This window comes from Porites lutea, chromosome 11, assembly GCF_958299795.1.
Source record: "Porites lutea chromosome 11, jaPorLute2.1, whole genome shotgun sequence".
NCBI classification, from domain to species: Eukaryota; Metazoa; Cnidaria; class Anthozoa; order Scleractinia; family Poritidae; genus Porites; species Porites lutea.
Window position 1 is genome coordinate 5,627,149 of NC_133211.1, and position 23,183 is coordinate 5,650,331.

At 39.2% G+C, this 23,183-nt stretch overlaps 2 protein-coding genes across 3 annotated transcripts; both read right to left on the minus strand.

Annotated features, from left to right (window-relative positions):
- Positions 1-1,163: 1,163 nt before the first annotated feature.
- On the minus strand, positions 1,164-8,431 carry LOC140952723 (CDP-diacylglycerol--inositol 3-phosphatidyltransferase-like). Its single transcript, XM_073402162.1, has 7 exons — positions 8,321-8,431; positions 8,023-8,157; positions 7,621-7,660; positions 6,279-6,392; positions 5,424-5,505; positions 5,121-5,202; positions 1,164-4,669 (listed from the first exon to the last, which is right to left on the minus strand). Exons 1-7 carry the CDS (start codon positions 8,358-8,360, stop codon positions 4,509-4,511), a joined length of 654 nt encoding a protein of 217 aa, XP_073258263.1. The 5' UTR covers positions 8,361-8,431; the 3' UTR covers positions 1,164-4,508.
- Positions 8,432-9,488: 1,057 nt separating this feature from the next.
- On the minus strand, positions 9,489-20,744 carry LOC140951762 (protein dispatched homolog 1-like). Of its 2 annotated transcripts, none has more exons than XM_073401094.1 (4): positions 20,488-20,744; positions 17,002-17,134; positions 12,771-15,396; positions 9,489-11,046 (listed from the first exon to the last, which is right to left on the minus strand). In XM_073401094.1, the coding sequence occupies exons 1-4, from the start codon at positions 20,532-20,534 to the stop codon at positions 10,751-10,753; spliced, it is 3,102 nt and encodes a 1,033-aa protein (XP_073257195.1). In that variant the 5' UTR covers positions 20,535-20,744; the 3' UTR covers positions 9,489-10,750. The 2 variants fall into 2 exon arrangements, with proteins under 2 accessions (XP_073257195.1, XP_073257196.1); XM_073401095.1 differs by lacking the exon at positions 20,488-20,744 and adding an exon at positions 18,430-18,558.
- Positions 20,745-23,183: the final 2,439 nt, after the last annotated feature.

Below are 23,183 nucleotides of genomic sequence, written 5' to 3' on the forward strand. Positions count from 1 at the left end.
TACGCGAATCCGATAAAAAATAAGCGGGTTCAAAATTGTCCGAATTCGTGCGGGCATGCCCTTAGTCTCGATCGATCCACACACAAAGGCGCTGACAAAACTTTGCACCTTTCGAATTTTCAACGCATGGATGAAAGGGAAAATACACGTGTCCATATTGTTAGTGTGCTAAAGCAGGAGCCCATCCGTAATGGGGCTCCGGGCTAAAGAGATATTGCACGGCAGGATAGAGGAGGAGATCATCGCAGTTAAAGACGCTTTGAAAACAGGAAGACCTGAAGTGGAGGTTCTATTACGTCTACTTCAATTAAATAGGGACCTTAAGATCCGAGGACGGCGATGGCAGTGAAAACGTCGCTGAAAAAGTGAGTTTGCGTTCTTTCAATCTTCATCGCGATTACTCCAAAAACACTAACTTCGTCAAATGTAGGCGAACCCTCCCAAAGGCGAGTTCCCAACAACCATAACCAAGTTCAGAAAGAGAGAGGAAATCTCGTCGTCGCTTGTGTACTTCCTCTGTACATCGTGAAATTAGGCATTTTCACGTCGTAGTCGTGCAGTGACGACAAAGAAATGTACAAAAAAGCGTGATGCACGCGCAAAATTGTTTTACTAATCTAAACCTATTGCTTTTGTGGCGTTCCCGTAGCCGTCGTCGGATCTTAAGGTAATATATCAGGGAAGGATGACGGAGATAGAGGTAGCTTAAATGACGTCATTCTGGGGCGGTGGTTCGGGTCGAACTCCCTAAACTGAAACTGCGGCCTTGTTAGTACTACAGTGGATGCGCCCGTGAGCGGACACTCTCGGGACGCAAAAAAGGTGCCCGTAACTGGAGCCGGTCGGGAATGTGAAACTACAGAGTTTGTATGGGAGTTGAGAAAAACGGGGTTTTGTGAAGGTGGCCGTATGTAGAGCTGTCTTAGACTGCGAGCAGTCTCTTATTTTTCTTTGCAAAGTTACTGTACGCGAAACCTAAGCACGCGAGTGGCGAATTAAGCCGCGAGCCGCGAGAAATGAGGGCGTAATTGTAATAACAACGTCGTGGTTTGCAATCGCGTTGGGTAAGATAAGAACTAGACGGATTTTAAGAAAAAGGCGGACTGCAAGCAGTCTAGAGCTGTCTACTTACGAGAGGAGAGCTGTAATTAGAGACCCGCGAATAAAAGTCCTCGTGAAATTTAATGCCCATATAGAAAATTCAAATCACATAAAAAATAAGGATTAAAAGGTAGTAAAAAAACAGAATATGTATAGATAAATACACAAACGCAAAGCCTATCCACGTTGTAATAAACTTAAAAGTTAATTTTCAAATGACAATTACTTTTGAAGTTTATTTCCAAATAATGCATTTTGCTTGTTCCAGTTTACTTATCTAGACAAGTTAGAAAACCAGGTTGAGAATGCTTGAATCGCGAAATTTCATGCCTTTTTTTTCATATTTCGGCTATTGAAGTTGCGAACATAAAACCCCGCGAAATACTGTCTCGCCAGATTAAGCAGCAATAAGGTATGCCTAAAAGCTACCGTTATGACAAAAGCCAAGCAAAAAATACAAAAGACACAAACATTCGCTTGAGTGTCAGCAGTTAAAGTACTGATTAATGCCAGAAACCGCATTTTCAAGGACAAAGATTTCAAAATCTACTGGTAAGCGTCCCCTCCCCACGACGGTTGTCAGGCAAGCTACCACATGGATCTGTTAGGGTCAGTCTGTGGACTGGAAGGTGGTCATCTAAGAAGGAGACAACAACTCCCTTCCCCCTCCCGGTTAACGCCGGTTAGCGCTAACCCGGGGTTAAATTTTAACCCGGGATTCTTTATTTTTTTATCAAAAGCACTCTCTCCGATAATTTTCTCTATTCTTTTTTAAACTAAACTCTCATATCTGAGTTCAAATTTCGCACTAACCCCGGGTTATCTTAACCCAGCTTCGAACATGATTGCAACACTGTCATTATTTCTGTTAATTATGTACAGCCTTTTAAATTTTTTCCAGTTCATGAACATACTACCTGGTAAAATTAAGGTTCTTGGCCCCCTGGAAATTCCTGTATACTGCATGTAGTTTCTGTTTTTGCTTTCTGAAAGTTTTGCTCTGCATGAGACCCCTCCTTGATCGCCTGCAGTAACCCTCTATGGGGTGGGTACGAGCATTTAAATTTCCAAACTAATCTAATATTAATAGAGAGATTACAGATCATGTTTACACCAAACAGCAAATGTGAATTTGTACCACATGACCAACTTTTGTTTACTTTTTGTTACTTCCACTAAAAAATAAGTAGTTTTTTCACACCAGTTTTATCCATAAGAATACTTCTGGACAGTTTTATCTGCTTATTTTCTATTCTAAGAAATTCTCAACTTCAATCTGACATTCGCTTTTTGCCGTAAATGTGACTCTTAATCTCTCTAACTGAAAGGTTCATGAGTTCACTTATAATTTAACCACTGTATAGTATATGTACTAATAAATAGATGTGGGTTTATCAACCAAAAGTCTCTTGTTAACATCAACCCTCTAATTAAGTCCAAAGGTGATCAACCTTAATTTTCTCCAAACATTACCAATGCATTATAATAAAGAGAAAAGGTTAAGAGAATTACTAAAATTTACAACAAATGGAAAATGCCTTGATCACTATCAAATTCGCTCAACTAATTCGAGGACATGTATGGAGATCAGTCTGGAGAATTTGTATGTGGACATAATATGGCTAAAAGGCTGAATCAAACTCAGAAAAATGTTGGTAATTTGTAGGCAATTTCTGTCCACATAACTGGAGTGTAAACAAACAAAATCTTAATCTTTACGTGTACAGAACTGTATAGTACTTACATATTGGTCCTGAGATAAAGTGAAGCAAGTACAACGTACAGAAAAACAACTCATTGCCTACACCGATAATAAAAAGTACCATCTAGACACAAAATCAATAAAAAATCAGTGTCTAACCCTGAATGACTTCTTGTAGACTATGATTGATACCTCCTTTCAAATATTTGAAAGGCCATTCCTCACGAACACATAATATCATAATATCCTATTTAATCTTTTTAAAAGCCCTAAGAACGATCAGTATCAAATTCCTCCTTGTCATAACAACGCTTTATTACGTTTTATAAAATAGAAGGTATCAAACCCGGTCCCTTGGCCCTGAAGATTACGCAGCGCATACGAGAACAAAAGAAATGACCTTACTCCGATTTCCTTTGCGTCATCCCCACAATCTAAATGCTTGGAAGAGGCTAGCAAGAGGACGAGTATCCCCATCATTTTCATTAGGGTGTCCTCGCCGGGGAAGTGACACAAATTGCAGGAGGGATTTGATTTTCAGCTGATGAACATACCCCATAGACTAGAAGTAGTCCCCATTTTAGACCTAGCGAAACGCGAGCACGTGTGAAAGTCACCACATGTGCAAAAACGAGATGCGGCGGGGAGAGAGAAAAATGCAGCCTCGTTCCCAGTGGTCCTCGGCCATTTCGGATGTGACATCACCTGTCAAGCTTGGTGGGAAAATTCACACATCGCACTCGGTTCCAAGCCTCCTTTGGTAACGCAGATAGCGCGAACTGGCCTAGGTACGAGGCTGAGAAAAATGCTCATTTTTCTCTCTCACCAACGCATCTCGCCTTTCTCACATGGCGTGATTTTCACATGCGCTCTACCATCCCTGAGGAAAAATAGGGACTACTTGTAGTCTACATGCCTATACCCCGGCCTTCTCCCTTAATAAATCTGTGAAATTCTAGGAACTTGTGGAGGCCAGTCCTTGTCACTGAAAACCCGTGCAGGAAATAAATTATACAATGAAAACAAGGAACTCTATTAAACCTCTACATGTTTATTGATTCATAGCAAACAGTTTTCCTTGCAAATGCATGAATAAATGACTATCTGTTTCTGCTGTTTCTGGTACACAGGATATTGTAAACCTAGAACAGGTATACCTTCACAATTTGTCCCACCAGGAGAAAAATATCTTGTGAAATGCACTGGCAAGAAGCAACGAAAGATACACAGATTTAGGGAGGGGCTAGGGGGCTGTGTTGTTCCCCTTATAACACAATTTTCTTTTTTAGGCTCTTTAAAATAACGATGAAATTGAGCAAAGTTGTTTTCTTTTGTAACATGTCTACATTCACACACCAAAAATGTGCCAGCAGATGGCCACAAATAATAATAATATAATATTAATAATAATAATAAGATACTTAAATAAAATAATATAATAATTAAAATAATCAATTTTATTAATTAATAATAATTATTATTAATTTATGCTTACTAAAGTATTTACCTCATATGGGATTACAGGATTGAAGGACCCTGTTGGGGATCCTCCTACATTAATTCCACAGTCAGTATCTTGAAGGCTGGGTTAATCACAAAAGTTAGCTTTCACATTTCCAGCAAGAGCTTTTAAATAAAACTGATGTCAGTCTGTACATGTTCATTGTAGCAGCATTTCATTTGATTCCCCAGCCTCCATTGCTAGTCATTTGTTCACACGTTCTCGTTCACTCTCATCCAAGCGGGCTGTATTGATGCATGCCACAATCAGTTGAATTATGCTGATTACTTGCTTGAGAAAACAGATGGGGAGAGTCAGCCATGCTAAGGCAGCCCATATGCCAAACTTGACACCTCCAATAGACACTGAAAAAAAGGCCACATTTTCAGTCATCCTGCTGCAATGACTTCCTCTCTCAGGGCTGGAAGGGTCACTTATTTCAAAGCAATAATATTACGGGAAAATAAATTATAATAATAAATTCAGGGCTCCACAGTATTCTCGTTCTAGAAAATATTCAAACCCCTGCACGAAGAAGTTTTTGGAATAACTCTGAACAACCCCCTCCTCACTGCCACCACCCCCCCCCCCCACCCCCCAAAAAAAACACCACTGGAAATTCCAGTATGGCTTTGGAATTTTGCCCTGAAAGACCCCCTCCCCCCTCAAAATGGTCATTTGACCCTCTGAAGGATGAGTATGGTTATTTTCTAGTGACAACACAACCAGTCTAGGGAACACAAGTGTTGGGTGTTTTAAGCAATGTTGTTTACATAAGTGAACTGGAAACAAACAAATTATTATAGTAGTACTTACAAATTGGTCCTGAGGTAAAATGAAGCAAGTACAACATACAGAAAAACAACTCATTTCCTGCACACATAATAAAAAGTACCACCTAGACAAAAAAAAAATGGTTCAAATCAAGAAACTATTAACCAGTGTTAAAATGTTGGCCAATCACAGATCACATTCAAAACAAAAGAGTCTGACTTTTGTCAATCAACAATAAGAGCATTTGCTTAAATATTAAAGCATCAGTTGAGTTTGTCGCACTGTAAGTTGCTAAGACAAAGGCAAAGAATTGGTTAATCTGTGCTCAACAACAGTTTGCATTACCCTTGAGTGGTAGTAAATCCTAAGAAAAAAGTTGCCTGACAGATCAATTTTCTTGTGGCTTGCTCCACCTTTCAGTAGAGAACTAAAGAAAAAGAAAAAAAGAAAATCATTAACACTTTTCTGCATCAATGGCTTAAATCATCTTTTTAAAAGAAAATGTTGTTGACAGTACAATGTGAATGATGAATAACCATAATAATTCTCATGAATCCCAAAAAATGAAAAATAATACCCCCACTCTGCCCTGCCTTATCGTGGTATTAATTTTGCCATCCAGAGATAATAAGTAAGTTTTCAATTCAACCAATCAAATAAATTTATTCTTCTCATCCAAACATCCTTTACATTCACATTATGAATGTGTACAAATACATGGTCCACTGGAAAGGTCTTTACACTATAATACGATAATCTCTCTATAAATAAGCCCTAAACCAGTCTTAAGAATCATACAGATTGGCGTTTCTTATACTGATCATGTTAGCAATGAGGAAGTCTATGATAGAACGGAAACAGTCCCCCTTTCCCAATCAGTTATTTAAAGCCCAACAGATCAGAAATCCTGGGCCATTGTCTTCCACGGGGACCCTATTTCTAAATACAATCTGTACCACCCGACACATGGTAAAGCCAGACCTGGTGGATGGAAAATTCTATTCCACGAATATGCTGCAAAGCTAATCAATCCAGAAAATCCTCCCCTTTCTCACAAAATTCATACTTTGGCACAGGACTGGAAAGCTTGGAAGCACATGAAGGTCAACTGTTGGCACCACTGGAAACCCCGTGAATGCCTCAGCCTAGCAGAGAGAGGGAAAGGGGGAGGGGACTTATTACAGAGGTAAAGGTACTTACCTTTGCACATGGATCCAGTGACTAGCAATATCTAGGCAGATTAGCATTTGAAAAATGAAAATGTACTTTGGATAAAAAAGGCCCAGTATTACAAGCAATGCTGTGGTAACACATCTGAAATTTGAAATTATTGAGTTAAATTTATGCAATTGGTAATGTTACAAAAGCAAAACATCTGAATCTGTTCCTGCTATTTAAATTTAAGACAAAAATGTACAACTGTAGATGTTGCCTCAACATGAAACAAGGTCAACAGTTATAAATCAGTAACAGTTTTTTTTACACAGATGGAGAGATTGGGAGCTAACAATGCATATGCCCTCTGCTAAATCTGCCCAAAAATCTTTATCCAGAGTACTCGCGCAATACTAGTGTTTGAATAAGAAAAGGTATGTGACTGTATATATTAGCTGGGTGCAAAGAAAGTCAGTTTTACAGCTTGCCCTTTAGGCAATCAATCTGTAGCATGTACTAGTCTGAAAGTCATTTTGACTAGCTGGAAAAAACAAATTGAGAAGCAGGATAATCATACTTGCTTCATTGTGGTAAGCCACAATTCAACAAAAGCTTAAAGGAGCCTTCAAAGTCTTATTTAAATTGGTATTTTTCATTGTTTTTACCCAAAGATTTACTGATTAATTAAGGAGGCTACAATACTAACTTAATGGTATAAACTTAAGACCCCATGCCAATAACCCATACGCCACCCCCATAACCCACCTCCCCCCCCCACATTTCCCCACCATATTAGGGAAAAAACCTTTGTTATTGTGCCAGTACCATAATTGACCTAATAAAAAATAATGCCCCCTTCCCCGCCAGCTGTTCAACTGTTTGTGTAATACAATAATATTGCACTAGACAGCCCTCTCTACTAAACGCCCCCTGTCGAATAGGTGCCCCCCAATGAGAATTACTCCAAAATATCAGGAAATAGCAAAAAGGAACATTAAAGTCATTTAATTGATTCAGTTTCTTGTTTGATTAACATGGTTTTGCATAATCTTCATCTTGTTTAACATCAAGTTCAAAGAAATGATAGACTCTAACAATGGCAACACAATAACCGTGAGCAAGGATATAATTTCTGATATCGATGCTGGGATTTAAAAAAAGCGATAGGGATCTCTAGACAGCCTAGATGTATCAAGATGGAGTAGCTATTCCCCCTATTTTTGAACTGTCTTGATATTTTTTGTTGAGCTTTTTACAGTTCTCTGAGAATAAACATCTCTCTCTTTTAAAATCTCCCATCTATTAAACACCTCAGCTTGGACCCTTAAATTAAATAGATACCCCGAGTGTTTATGAGGTCGTTTACGGTAATCCATGAGTCAATTACCTGTCTGTTAGCATATCCAGCATTGCACCAAACTTTGTACCTGTAAATAAGTATTATATCATAGCTTTTCATAAATAATACCTTGAATAATTGTGGACAAGATAGTACCATATAAGGGAGTGTGTGGAATGTGAGGCCTCAAGTGACTCCTATATATTTATATTCCAATTCTCATTTTGATTCGCAAACACTTGCAAGGCAAATATAGCATGAGAATCTAGCAGTTTATCAGAAGGGTTGTCATGACTTCCTTCCGCGCTCCCCTGATCCCTTGCGGCTCCTTCCATTTGACCAGGCACCTTCCCCACACCCTATTGGTTTAACTCCACTGTAATACTGTTAAACCTCTTGAGCACACACTTACGCTAACACCAACTGCGAAAGAAAACACTAGAGACTCACTTTGATTAAAGTATCGTGCTGCATGTCCGTCGAATGCATCAAGTAAACCACTGAGTAGGTACATAATTGTAGCGACGATATAGTCGGTTGGCATAAAATAAAACGACAGGATAGCCAATACGATTCTTGCATAACCTACAAGAAACGAATTGTTCATTTAGCTTAGGATCTGTACATCTGTGTGGATCGAACCACTGATCGATCATTGTTGCTTTGAAATCTGCTCCGAACAGCTGTCATTTTGGAAAACCGTGATAACAATCAACTCATCTTACCTAAAAGAACCACAAATACTTACCAATTAAGTTAGGGATAAAGAGAAAGACGTTCTCCTTCATTTTGCCAGACAAATTCACCAAATTAGAGCGAAAAGAAACAGCTACAGCAAACCACTGTTGATGGTCTTGGCAGTAGGATCAGAGTGAGGGGACTGGGCTGGGGTAGACTAGGAAAGGGGTGTGTCAACCACAGGCATACCATTTCCGCCTTCATGGCTCGGGGTACACACAAAGTTTAAATTCTAGACTGGCTTCTAGACTAGGAATATGTTGTAGTTAATTTTTTATCTCGGGTAATTTTTGTCTTTCTTTTGATTTTGGGTATGTTGATTTATGCTAATAACGTTGAAACAAAAGAAAAATACAAAAAATTAACTAAAACGACCAAATAATGTGCCCACCCCCCTCCCCCGTCCCCTAAGAGGAAACGTTAGTTGACTTTGAACTATTTCGTCCAACGTTTAACTTATGCAACTGGCGCCCCCAATGAGAATTACTCCAAAACATCAGGAATTTGCAAAAAGGAACATTAAAGTCATTCAATTCATTCAGTTTCTTGTTTGATTAACATGGTTTTGTATAATCTTCATCTTGTTCAACATCAAGTTCAAAGAAATGATAGAACGACGGCAACACAATAACCGTGAGCGAGGATATAATTTCTGACATTTCTGGTTAAGGGTCTTCTCCAAGCAACCAACTCAGTTATTTCATGCATGTTAGTCTAGCCTCCCATGCAGAAGTTGTCAGAGTTAAAGCTGTGCCACGAGTTCTTCCATAGCAAGGAAGGCGGGACGAAAGCAAGAAATTTATTAAAATACGCGTGGTAACACTAGGCCCCTTTTGAGTTGGACTTTCAAACGTTAACTCTTGGTGATGCTGTGCCGTTACCTCGGACTTACTGCCTTGGACTGAGTGTCCTTCTCGCATATTCCCTCAATCCCATAATCCCGAAGTTTATTTTCAACATTCCGCATCCTGTGCATACTTTCGTTCCCGCATTTTGCCCCCAGTTTCCTTTGAAATCCCGAATCCTGGTCTTCAGATGAGGCAAATCCCGTATCCCGAACAACCTATTGGGGACCCTAAAAAAGCGTGCGCGCAAGCTTTTTTGACCCGAGCGCGAGTCCCTTCTACTTCACATTTGACGAGGAGAAGAGCGCAAGCGATTGACGAGTTACACGAGGATCTTGTCTATTTTAACAATTTTATTCTTTTTATAGGATATTAAAGGATATAATCAACAGCAAAAAGTTTACCGATAACTCGCATCAAGGTTAAATTGCAAACCATGAAATAAGATGATGACTATCGCACAGGCTGTCGAAACGTCAGTCAACAACAACAATCCTATTCACGACTACGTTCATCGGGACGATCAAACTCAAGCTATTTTGGAACTATAATTTATGTTTGTAAAAACAAACAATGAAATAAATATAATAATATATTTATATGAGGTAAAGTTGCTATAACTTAAAAAAAGCTATTAAATAGCTTTTGACTAGATATAACATAAGAAATACCAGGGAATATGCAAAATGAAAAGTTTTGGCCAATATAATCTATTTAGGAATATCTCCTTAGTTGATATATCCTTTCCTAGTGGAGCTATAAAACAATTTGGCCGGCAAGCAAACCTTCTATTTCGAGTAGCGAGCGAGCTTCGAGCTTTTCCTGCCTCTCCCTCTTGCCTCTCTATTAGTGTGCCACTCCCATGTGACTTCTCGCGTTATCCCCCAAATGGAAAGCTTGCTCGCATCACACATTTGTCATATATACAACTAGCATAGTTTTTGTAGAGCAACAAAGGGACCATCACCAAGTTTTGACACCTATATTACATATGTATATGTACAACTACAGTTTCTGAAGTAATTTTACAATTGCTTGCTTTACCCAGCTCTTTTGATTTGCTTAAAATTCTCTTTAACATCAAGAGGTAAAACCAAAACCATCGACGAATGGCTCGCTTAATCTGATGGGTTCAATTGATTATCTACATACACGCGTTGTGATTGAGGGTGGCTACATTGACACGACCATTTTTCGGCCCTATAAAAATAGACTGTTTACAACACTCGGTTTTCTCTTATTCTTATTTGATGAACGCGCGAACTGGACACGTGTGTGTTGGCCCAGCGCACGTGTCAATGCAATAACGCTACTTCCAGGTTACGTTAAGAAAACAGAGATGCCGTGAATAGTCTGTTAAACTAAAATCGTTCTCGAAGATTTTTTTATACTCTCAAGAAAATATACACAAACAAATAGTTACTTAATGTAGATTCTAATAAGACACGCGCAGTGGCGATTAAGTTCTTTAACTAAGTCAAGCCTCCTGCTCATGCAGACCCTAATATTAGAGTCAGGGGGTGGGGTCTAAAAAAATCATTTTTTCTTGGCCGGGTCCCCTGGGACCCCTCCCCTGGATCTCCCACTGATGCAGTTCAGAGTGTGCTTGTTGTTCCAGTAGCCTGCAGATCACTGGCTTCCTGTTGTTTCACAGTAACAAGCTCATTCTTTTCTATTGGTTCCGTTGATTCCTCCGGTTTGACTCGGCAAAGACCACAGCGCCTAAACAGACGAGTGACGTTAAGCTGTCCAAAATCATTCTTTGGACCAATCATTGTACAGATTGATAAGAAAATGAAGGTGGAATAAAGCCAGCTGAACACCATGACCAACATCAGGAACTGACCAAGCTGGAAGTACGCAAGCACCTTCGCTGGCATCATCATCAATCCTGATAAAGTAAAGAAAAACATCCTTTAATAAAAAAGGGAGAATTGAGCTAACGAGCGAGAGCTTATGAAGAGCGCGAAAGGGAAGGAGAAGGGAGGGAACCTTTCTAGCACGCCTTATTAGGGAGTTTAAACAACGAGAACGGCGTCGACATTGAGGACGAAAAGAAAGCAATAGGGTTAGATTGGCAAAACAACAACTTTGCACGTGCATCACGCTTTTTTGTACATTTCTTTGCCGTCGTTGCACGACTACAACGAGAAACTGCCTAACTTCACGTTTTGTGGAGGAAGTGAACATAACACAACGCGGGACGCTCTTTCTTCGCCAACATCTGATCAATAGAACGAGATGGAATACGCAAGATAAAGTTTAAAGCAGCGCGAACACACACTTTTTGACTGATGTCAGGGGCACCCAACGAGAATATAGTTCAAAACCACTTAAACATAACATTGTTGAACGTATTCTAGTATTTAAAAGGTAGATATAGGCATATTTTTATCCCCTAAAAATCTTTCATCTATTCGGATTTCCTAGCTGAAAGTCTAGTGATCCGAAAATTATAGGGATCAAAGCTTACCTTTTCGAAAATTCCAGCCAGAAAAAAGGCTCCCTAAAATTCTAGGTGACTTTTTTAGGGTAAAAATCCGTTAAAAATGGGCAATTATACCATTTTTTAGATGTTCGAAAATCCTAGGAGAGGCATGCAAGCGAGAAATTTTACAACAAATGTTCCGAAAATTCTAGATCTCAAATCGTCTTCCGAACAGATATTTTCCGAAAATTGACGTTGGGTGATGATGATGTTCTCGTAGCCGTCGCCGTCGTTATTGCTTAAGCTCCCTGATTTCCCCTTTTTCCTTTCACACTTAAAACGCCTGCCAAGCAGGCTAGTATATGTGTTAGCTGTTTATAGTACGTGAATACAGTCGATTGGTCAGGATCTCTGATTGTTGGTGTGGCCATATTATACTCTCCCGGTTATTTACTGGAAATACGTTCATCGCACAACATCGTATACTCTTCCAGTTATTTATTATTCAACAGTTATTGCGAGCTTCGTCTCGCTATTGACTTTCTTATCGATAACATCTACGTTCGTTTTGGAAGCTCGGTTTTTCGGGAGGTTATTGGCATACCAATGGGCACCAACAGTGCACCTTTATTGGCTGATCTCTTCCTTCATACCTTTCAGTACGATTTTATGGTCAAAACAATGAAACAAGACATTACAGAAGCCATCAAGTTCAGCAACACCTTTCGATATATCGACGACTTATTCAGTATTGACAATGTGAACTTTGGAAATTGCATCAGCGCAATTTACCCGTCGGAATTGGAACTTAAGGAGACATCCACATCATCTACTGAAGTGTGTTATCTCAACACAAATATCAAAACGCAAAAAAAAGTCTCTATCGCGAAATTTTCCAAACGGCGGGAAGCGATGAGAGATGGCTGTATTAGCAGGCTAATCGCGTTGGTCAGAACGCATCGTAATCTTGGTGTTCCTGTGGTACAAAGCCACAAATTTTCGAGATATCACGGGCGACTGCCGATTAGTCGCCCCAACTGATTTTATCAGGGGCATCTTGGCCGGGAACTGGACTCCTTTCGACTCGATTTCGTTTCGGCAAGTGACGAACGACGATCCGTAATCAATGATTACCTCTAGTTTTAGTTTATGTACTAACCAGAGAAAACAATAACAGAAAGTCTCACCTGTGAGAAATGTTGTAAGTGCTGCCATAGTAATCGCTGATCCAATGTGAACCAGGGAATAACGAACCCTGCTTTCTCTTTGTTTTTTGTCTGGTGCCAGTCTGTAAGCCACACCATAATGCATAGTAAAGTCAATCGACAGTCCAACAGCTACTGACATCACTATGGACTCCAATATATTCAACTGCCAGCCTGCCAATACTAGAGATCCAATGGTGATCGATATGATTCCAATGATGGTGATGATGGCGTAGATGCTGATGAAGATGTTGAGTGTTGTGAGCAGCATGACGAAGAATGACACCGCCACAGATATGCCCAGGGATGAATAGGTACCCTGGGAGAGGCCAATCTGTAGGCCATAAAAATTGAACAACCAACTTCCTACCCAGCCACTTTGCAAGCCGGGGGGAGCCTCAGACAATTCATCTTTCAACCAAGAAGTAACTTGTTTATATAATGCATTTACAACTGAAAAAGCATTTGTGAATGGTTGATTGGTAAAAATAACAAGCCTAAATCCCTTCACATCATTTGTCTTAGAATCAAATAGAAGTCCAGTTTCATGTCCTGACTTGGCATATTCCAGAAGACAACGCTTAGTTACATCACGTGGGTAAGGAAATGAATGGCTGCTGCAACTTGGAACAGAGCCACTTTCAAATAATGTTTTTAGTGCCTTTATTGGGCATCCCCGATTTTCAGCAAATGCACGGAAAAATGACTGGTTTTCAGCCGATTCACACAGAGAAAGAAGAAATTCCTGGCCTTTGGGGGTAAAAAGATCATCCAAATTCGATTCAAATTCGAGCGTTCCTTTGTCCTCCGGGTTGAAGTAATTGCCATTATCTGCAGGTTTGATTCCCCAGATTAGCTCTATGCTTGAGCTTCCACTCTGCTCAAACCTGAAGAAACTCTTGTACTTTAAACTGTACTGTTCAAGTGAATGGGAAGAGGCAAACACTTGGAAGTCCTTACTTTCAGGTAACTGAAGGCCCGGTTTTACAAAGTTAACACACAAAAACCCAGCGGTCAAGCCCACAAGCAGTACTACCCAAACCCAGTGAAATTTGATAACTACATATGGCAACCAACGACCAAACAGATTGGAACTGAACTTTTGGATACGATCCGCAGCTGATGATACAAGGGAGCAGGGAAAGTCAATAACCTGCAGAATACAGAAAGATGACTGCTTTTGATTATCAGGCTTGAATGTTCCTTCCCTTAAGGCATCGGTCGACATGTCCTGTGGCATTGGTGCAGTTATATCCTCTTCTGATTTGCCTGATTTTAGAGTGTGAAGTCCATGGCCTTCATTGTACTTCATCACCCATTTCTCATGCAAGGCAACTACTGCAGGGAAGTAAGTGATCATCAAGAGGTAATTGGTCAAGATGGACGTACCTGCGAATATTCCAAAACACTTTATGGCTGTTATGCTGGAAGAGATCCCAGCAAAAAATGCTGATGCTGTTGTCAAACTTGTAACCAGCATGGAGAGGGCAGAATAACGCAATGTCTTAATTGTCAACTGCATGATGTTTGCATTGGGGTTAGCAGCTCTTGTTTGTCTCCATATGTCATAGTAAACAAATGCATCGTCTGCTCCAATACCAACCAAAAATACCAAAGTCAGAACATTGAGAAAAGGGAAAAAATCCATGCCAAAAACAATATTATAGAGAAAGTATGACAGACCACAAGCATAAATTACGCAAAAGAGGGCACAAAAAGTGAGAATAAAAGAGCCCAAGAAAAACCACATGATCGCAAACACAAGGATCATAGCCAAAGCAGGAAATATGACTTCAGCAATTAGCTCTTTTCCAAATTTGTCATATTTGAAATTACCAAACCTGAAGGCTGCTAATTTTACACCACCTTTTTCAGGGGTATTATCCTTTAACTTTCTATATGTTTCTTCATAAATTGCATTTTCCCAAAATATTGGTGGAATAGATACAGTATATTTGAGAAAAGCATTGTTCGATGTCACAATAAACTCGTTGTCTACAAGATACTGAAAAATGTTGTACACTGCAGAGTGTTTGATGCATTTGGCAGGCACAGACGGACAGTTAGAGCTCACAGTTTCATTTTCAGACAAATCTGGGTATTTGCACTTAGCAGTCAGAGTTTGCTTTACAAAATAAGATGAACAGTCCTGTAACAACATCTTGACATTTTGCACATCATTCTCAATAATATCTTGACACGAGCTTCGGTTATTGAGCAATGCAACATAATTTCCAAGAGATGAGCTTGAGTAACATCCAGTACTGTCCCGTTGGCAATATGATGAAAAGGATGGGTTACTTCGCACAATGTCAGTATCCATGGAACAGATGGCCTTAAGTTTGTCTGCCTCAAATAAGTTTTTGTCTGGGTCAACAGCCTTGAAAACCAAACTCATGGATCTGGCATAATCCCTGTTGAAGTATTCCCTCAAAGGAGGTTGAAGTGAACTTTGCAGGGAGCGCCGTTTGCGCCTGACTGTATCTACAGTGTCATGCATGATGGTTCCCCCACCTGAGTGTGTATTACTGGGTACTGAAAGAAGTGTCCCAAGATTAGAAAATGTCACAATCTCATTACTGAGTGGTGTTCCTCTGGGCTCAAATCCCTGGAAAAAAGAGAACAGTTACTTTTGCAATGTAATTAAAAACAAAGATGAAGCCATGTGACAGAACTCCTGGACATGGGAGTGTTCATTTGAATTACTTCCCATAAATTCTTTAATTTCATACTTTGCAGCATACAGTCAGCACTCTCTTAATGGACACCTCTACAGAACGGACAACTAGAGTTGATACCTTCAGTCTTTCTTTACTCCTTTCATTTGACTCTCTCTAAGGGCGCTTTCCATTTGTCAGAACTGACCGGCCAGACCGTTCCCGTCTTAATGAGAATTTCACTTTTAATCAAAACTATTCAGCCCAATCAGTCAAGTCCCAAAAAGTATGCACAAGAGAAAACGATGATTTCATTTGCTAACTGTCCGGCCGGTCAGTTCTGACAAATGGAAAGTGCTAAGACAGACAATAATATTAGGGTCAGTTCCAAGCATGCACTTAGTCAACTCTCTCATAATGGACACCTCTATAAGACATACACAGGGTTTGCAAATTTTATTGATGAGTGGAGTCAGCGTGACTTCTGCTTTACAAATTTTGGAGTCATTTTGGAATATTTGGAGTCAAGTATCACAACGAAAAAAGCCATTTTCAGACTTTCCAGCACGTGGCCCTGGCATGTATACACCATCGTGAGGGATACACCAAGTAGCTGTGGTGGTCCGCTGACCTGGAAAGCTCAAATCCATGATGTCGGTCATCGAGTAAACTTCGATCGTAATTTACCCTCTTCCTGTTTTGTCGTGCAGTATAATTCTTTAATTTTGATTATTTAATTAAGGTTTACAACGTTTACAATTAACAGAAATTGTATTTGTTGGGAAAAAGGTAAGGACAAAACTGTGTTTGTAACTGAAAATTTCTGGAGTCGAAGTGGCTCCCTGTTTGTTACCGAAAATTTCTGGAGTCAAAGTGACTCCTTCCATAACCTCAGTGGAGTCATCTGAACAATTTTGGCGTAAAATCACCAAATTTGACGTATTTGCGAACCCTGCATAAATCTCTATACGGACACCTAGAGTTGGTCCCTGCTTTAATTGAGTCCCTTTTTTTGACTCTCTCCAAGACAGACACTTAAGGCTAGTCCCTAGCATACACCCAGTCAACGCTCTCATGATGCCAGACACCTCTAAAAGACATACATGTCTATAAAACAGACATCTAGAAACGGTCCCCGCCTTAATTTACTCCCTTTATTTGACTCTCTATAAGACGGACATCTTTCTAGGGCTGATTCTAACAGTGTGTGTATTAGAGAGAGTTTTATTATTGGGGAGGAATTTTTGCACAGATGCCCTCAGTTACTGATTTCTGATACCTTTAGGTCTGTGTGACTGGTAAAATGAATGTTTGTGTTTTTTTAAGCTTTTTAAAAACTAGTGAAGGTCCTCAAGTTTGTTTTAACTTAAACAACTAAAGTATTTTAAGATAGTACCGGGGAACAAAGAGTAAGTTTAGATTTTCTATTTATAATAAAACATTTCACAAGCAAATAGAAGGCAAAAAGGAGGAGGTCGACCTTGCAGTAAAACAGAAATCACTTGAGGCTTCTTTGCAATCACCCCTGCAATATACTGTATCAGTAACTAAAATACCTTAGTGGGGTCCTCAAAGTTAGGCAAGGGAGGTGCTCCTAATGCCGGCAGAACTGCGACCAAAGTAAGTACAACAACAATCACTGGAATGAAAATTGCAAGGCACAGAGCGATCACATCATGCCTGGTAAACCTAGATGGATAAAAATATTCCTTGTTAGCTAACAACCTCTTCATAGTCCCAAAAACTACACCATGGACATGCAATCAGAATTTGGTCACAGTAGCACAGGCATGTGAGGTTTCGTTGCAGGCCCAGTTTTAGTGCAATCATGTAAGAGAAGATCGATGTCTGAGAGCTGCTAAAACTGGGCCTGATCTAGGCATTCTTCCTGGAAGCTTTAAGGCCTCACCTGATAAGTACTCTGTCTCAAATAAATACCTCGTACACTTGTATTAGTTACCCTTCTCTAAAAAAAACCCTCCTGTTTAATAGATGCCTCACATGACAAAATTGCTCAAAAATACTGAGAAATAATGAAATAGAGCAAAATAATTCAATTTATTCAATTTCCTGCTTGATTAACAACCCATTAACAAGAGTTTGCCATATTACCTTGTTCAATGTCAGGTTTTAATTAAAGATTCTGACATCAAAGTTGAGCTATAAAAAAAATAAGGATTTCTAAACTGCCCAGACATCTCAAAGGATAAACTGGATAGTCGTTATTAACTGTGATGATAATATTTGCCGAAAGCATATTAGCTTTGTGGAGTATGAGAATAAAATTGCTCTCATCTATTAAATGGCCCCACTTGGGCTCCTAAAATCAAAAAGAAACCCCAGGCATCTACAAGATCATTAATTTTACAGTATATCAGGTGACATAAGGACTTTGGTCACTCTCCTAATTTAGTGGTTCATGTACACTTTGATTCACCTTATACTCTACAAAGAGCGTGCTTTCACTTTCCACAGGTTACTGCTTGCCCGTTGCTATTAAAGTAACCTGCTGGATCTTGACAGATCAGTAGAATGTTATGCAAAAACAGTAGAATGTCAAGATATGATCAGTAACTGATTTTATAACGATCTACTGTATCTGCATAGAGAAAAAGCACTGAGCCACTTCAAAATTATGCTCTACAAATTGTAAACTAACCATCAAAGACTTAACGAATACAAGAGAAGAAGGTTAGCGGGGGAGTACTTCCATGCATACAACGAAGGGTTGCAAAATAACTTTGTTTTTGGACACGATCTTCACAAGATTTTTTAGTTTTACATTATTATAAAGAATGTATTTTATACTTTACTGAAATATAATAAAAGACAGCGCACAAAAAGCTCCATCGACAGCTGTTCAAACAAATTAAAATCGACATAAGCTTACTGAAGAAATACGGCACTGCTGCATGTAGGCAAACAACAACATTGACTGAAGTATTTCCGAGATTCCTTACCCTTACGCAATGTCACTGACCTACCTTAAGTATGGAGAACAACTAACAGTAACTTTTCCCATATTCCTGATGAAATGAAAGCGTCAATCTTCGATATTCTTCTGGCTTAATATTATTTGCATTCGCACCAAAGTCGCCCAAGAGATACTACTTGATGTAAGACTGCCCAAAATGTCCCAAGCCACCGCCTAATGTTACTACCTAGGTTACCCTGGTTACTACCCCACCACCCGCCCCCCACCCCCAAGGTTAAAAAGGAATGGTGTCCACACCCCACCTTTTTGAAAAGACGCAAGAGGAGTGGAGAGGTGTCGACCGCGTTCTTCAATACGCCGAGCGATACGCACTTTTATTTGAGCGTGGAGCATCAAGCGTTTATGGAGGAAAAGGGTAATAGAAAAAGAGAAGAAGACCTGAGACTCAGGCCAAGTACATAGTACTATGTTATGAGTTGATAGACCAGTGCAGAAGCCTAAATATACCTTTAAGAACAGAAAGGGTTCGCAATTCATTTCGAATTCCATAAGGTAACTGACTACGGCGGCCCACATCTGCCAAAGCAAAACTTACTTTTTCACTGCTAAATACGACAAAACTTTCCTAACTAGTTCCACCAGACCAAAACATGAAAGACCCAGTCTGCTTGCGTGCGTAAGTTTCAAGGAAAAGCAAGCACCTAGTAAATAATGTTTTCTTGGAATAGGGCCATATTTCTGATCTTTTCTTTGCTCCTATAACGAGAGCAAAGATTGGCATTCACGATACAAACAAAGAAACAAACCGACGTTTAACTTTTCAAAATTCTAGCGACTGGAAGACAAAATCATTAAAAGACCTAACCATCTTCTCTTTTCCTAGAAAAACTAAACACTGAATAAAATAACCTTATTTCCATGTCTAGTTTTCTTCAATGTCATGATATTTTTTTTAATCTCTTTTCTTAGTTTTTAAATTTTGTAGTTCTTAGGTAAGAGATCAGCATTGTTAATTATTCTTTTTTGTTATTCATTATTTGGAAGCCCCACTAAAACTGCACGATTATTTCTTAGCGGTATGCAAATTTATCGGACCCTATTCAAATGGTCCAATTATTTACACAACCAAACTTTTATAATGAAAAGCTCAATGAAAATGAAAGAACTAATGAGAAAAGCCTGTTTAAAAAATTTCAAGATACTCATAATGGGTCGCAACCATACAAAATATTTTGCCCGGCAATAATCCTATAATGCTGTGGCTTCAATTCAAGTTGAATCTGAAGCCACAAATGATATAGAGGGTAGATTTTAAACCCATATATTGACATTGAAAAGCAGGTGGCCTGAAAGATAAAATAAGTATTGCATTCATTTGTAGCTTTGAAATGGTTATTTGTAAATAGTGGTTCCTGAAAATTCACGGACCAGTCTTGTTTTCAAAAGCAAAGGAAAATTTTTTTTTGCTATAGATAAAATGAGTAGAAACGCCGTTGAGAGGAATGAACTGCTTCTAGCAATGAACAAGGAATGACTTGAAGGAAAGAACAGAAGTATGTGGCACCCTTTCGTCTTCTAATCAGCATTTGCATATTGCCGTCGGTTTCTGTTTTCTTTTTCTTCTTTATGTGTATTCGTTTTTTTCTTTTTGTTGTTGTTGTGGTGGTTTTTTTTGTAAAGGTTGATGTCTATCTGATTAATTCTATCGTTACGTTCGCTCAGAACAAAGATTTTTTTTAATAGCGGCCCTGCAATTGCCGAATGAATATTATGCTTAATTCAGTGGCCCATGATCAGTTTTCTTTGCAAATTGTACATATACAGCTATGTTTATCTCTTTGACACTATGAATTTAACTCCAGTGTTTTACGTTTCGTCTATAGCGTATCTTAATGTTATCCCTCAAATCAGGCAGAGCGATTTTGCTTAGCCAGACCTAATTTTTAAAAAGTTGTGAACGCTAATATACGTTTTCTTTATCCAAGCATTTGAAATGCGTGTGCCAGTCGCCGCAGATTACAGTGTAGCTGTTTCCCGAACTCGATCCAGCCGGTTCTCATTTAAGTGGAGCTTGGAAAATGATAAGAACTAAGCTATTTTAATTTACCTGACTGCTCGATTTCTTTTATGGCCAGAAGTTGGCGTTCCAGCCATCTTCGTTGGTTTAAGAATTTTCCAGATTGAGTAGACAATGCGGCGTCCTTTCGATCGCGAGACAGCCTAGCCTTGTCTTTTCTCAGTCTTGTAAGAGGTTCGGGTGTCCTGAGCGGTTTGAGTGAAAAGGCTAATAAGTTACCGCAGTCTCTAGACAGCGAAAACGGAAAATATATATTATCCAGTTTCAGTCCCGGCGGTGAGTCATCAATACACACCTGGAAATATTAAGGATTACAGGTTTAACTGGACGTTCCAATCAAATGACGAAGGCTGACATCTGTTGCCTGAAATGAAAAAACAATTTCTTTTTGAAGATAAAGCCGTTAGTTGCGTAATTACGACAACTGCGTTTCCAATCTGCAGGACTGAAGTAAAAAAAGAGAAAAGCTTATTCTGTTAAATAACTTAAAGTAATGCGGGAGGGGCGCGGGGTGTGGCGCTTGAGGGGGTTGACCGTTTGAGAACAAGAGAGAACAATTATGATCATGGCCCGTTTTATCTTTTTTTTACGCTGGACGCTGGTTTTACATTAAATCTCCCCAAGATGATTACGGATCCATTAAGAGGGGACGACCTATCGCGAATTGAAACACACAAGACAACTGATTGTCACTTCAGAAGTCACAGTCAGTTTTTTTGTACATTCTTTTTGCCAATGGCACCCGATACGTATACCGGCATCCTAACGCGCGCAGTGCGCGTCCGAAATTCGTCGTTGCGGCTATGGAGGAAAATGTGGATCACGCATACTGTGACTTTTGATACGCACAAAAAGTTCGAAGGTGGGGAGGGATGTGGCTGTCTCTTGTAAAAGCACTACTATTCTAGAATTCAAACGGTTGCACATTGGTATGTGTGATTACTCATACTGGTTTATTCTCTCTTGTACAAGTACATGTTTAACTTTAGCTCCATGGTTTTTTTTTTTTTCAAATTTACATCGTGTTCAGCTTTTACTAGTAACGTCAATTTAGCTCTTTCACATAAGGAGCAATTTATATTTTGAATAGATGTACTGTGAATAAAACGGTTTTAGTCATCATCATCATTTATATAATATCATTCGTCATCATCATCATCATCATCATTATTATTATTATTATTATTATCCTTATTATTATTATTATTATTATTATTATTATTATCATTACTATTATCATTTTTATTATAACCATCATTATTAATAAGTATGATCTTTGAAGATACATCAAATAACAAATTTGCGGAATGTATGAACGACGGGAGATCGGATCAGCCAAAATATATACCAAGTGTATGAACAGCTCGATCTGCAGAGTTGTTCACTTGAAGATAAACTTGATCCGAAAGGCTCAGCTATTTTCTCTTTCTCCACAACAAGCTCAGTAATTAAATGTTGAGAAAAAGGGTTAGGGAAGAAAACCGTTCGTCACCTCTGAGATCATGTTCTCGTTATCGCTTTTCGGATTAATTCATATATCATTTTTGTGTTTGACGTAATATATCAAACATGAGATGCAGTGTTTCATCACCAGATGAAACACCGAGAAGAGAGTTGAAAATACGACGCGCAGCGGAGTATTTTTGACGAACTTCGAGGTGTTTCATCTGGTGATGAAACACTGTGTCGAATGTTTGATATTTCTTCTCAAACAAAATCATTTTTGAAGGAGAAATTAAGGATGCAAATACTAAGCAGTGTTTCATCCGATTTCCAAACACTCATTAAACATTAATTTCCTTTGTATTTTCTTAATGAATTATTAATGAGTTTGAGAAAGAAAACTGAGGTACCCATTTCTTATACCTTTCATTGGCAAGTGGTACCTCTTTCACATATTTAGAACTTGCATCTATTTTAATTGCTGTTGATGCACTTTCTTTTTTAAGATTCTTCTTTATCCCTTTTTGGTCATTTTACAGATTTCCCTTCCCTGAATATGCGTCCGCAGTGAAACCCCTACCTTTTCATATACCTTAAGCTTGAAAAACGTAGAAACTTTTATAATTATCAGAATAATAACGGTATGCAAATCTTACTGTTTTAACAAAGACCAATTAACTGTAATAACAAAAAAGCAAAGAACAATTTTAAGTATTTCGGATATTTCGAACGGTCAAGCCGTTCTTCTTCGACTTTCCGTTTCTACAATAAATCCCTTGAAGAAGAACAGCTTGATAAGTTCGAAATATCGAGAATACTGAAGTCGTTTTACGTAGAGACTTCTCAAACTTTACCTTCAATTCTCTTCTTCATTGCTGTTGCATATTGCATTCAATTGCTATTTTTGTTCTTTGTTGTTCTGTGTTGTTTTGTCACTACCGTTAATTGAAAAAGCAGGAACCCTTTGTACCGGAGCCTCCCCTTATAGGCCGTTAAAGAGAGTACCCCCCCCCCCCCTCCCCCGCGGCCCGGTAGACTAATTTACAAATCCTTATGCAGATACAAGGCGTGATAAAAATGTCAACCAACACTGCTTTATCTTGAGCCTCACCCCACCTCACCACACCTACCACCTCCCCCGCTCCCCCCCTCCCCCTCTTCCCCGCCTGAAATCCCCCGCCCCGCATCATTACGGGCCCGACTGTCTACGGGCCCCAGCAGGAGAGCTGTTGTGCAGGTGCCATTACTGAGGAAGCATGGGCCGAGCTGTTACATGAAAACGA

Excerpts from the sequence above, each read along its gene's own strand:
- LOC140952723 (XM_073402162.1), bottom strand. The coding sequence starts at position 8,360 with ATGAAGGAGAACGTCTTTCTCTTTATCCCTAACTTAATTG. Across the intron at positions 8,158-8,320 it reads CTTTATCCCTAACTTAATTG|GTTATGCAAGAATCGTATTG; the intron begins GTAAGTATTTGT and ends CGTTTCTTGTAG. Across the intron at positions 5,506-6,278 it reads CACTGGATCCATGTGCAAAG|TTCTCTACTGAAAGGTGGAG; the intron begins GTAAGTACCTTT and ends CTTTTTCTTTAG.
- LOC140951762 (XM_073401094.1), bottom strand. The coding sequence starts at position 20,534 with ATGGCTGGAACGCCAACTTCTGGCCATAAAAGAAATCGAGCAGTCAG. Across the intron at positions 17,135-20,487 it reads AAAAGAAATCGAGCAGTCAG|GTTTACCAGGCATGATGTGA; the intron begins GTAAATTAAAAT and ends TTATCCATCTAG. Across the intron at positions 11,047-12,770 it reads ACTTACAACATTTCTCACAG|GATTGATGATGATGCCAGCG; the intron begins GTGAGACTTTCT and ends TTACTTTATCAG.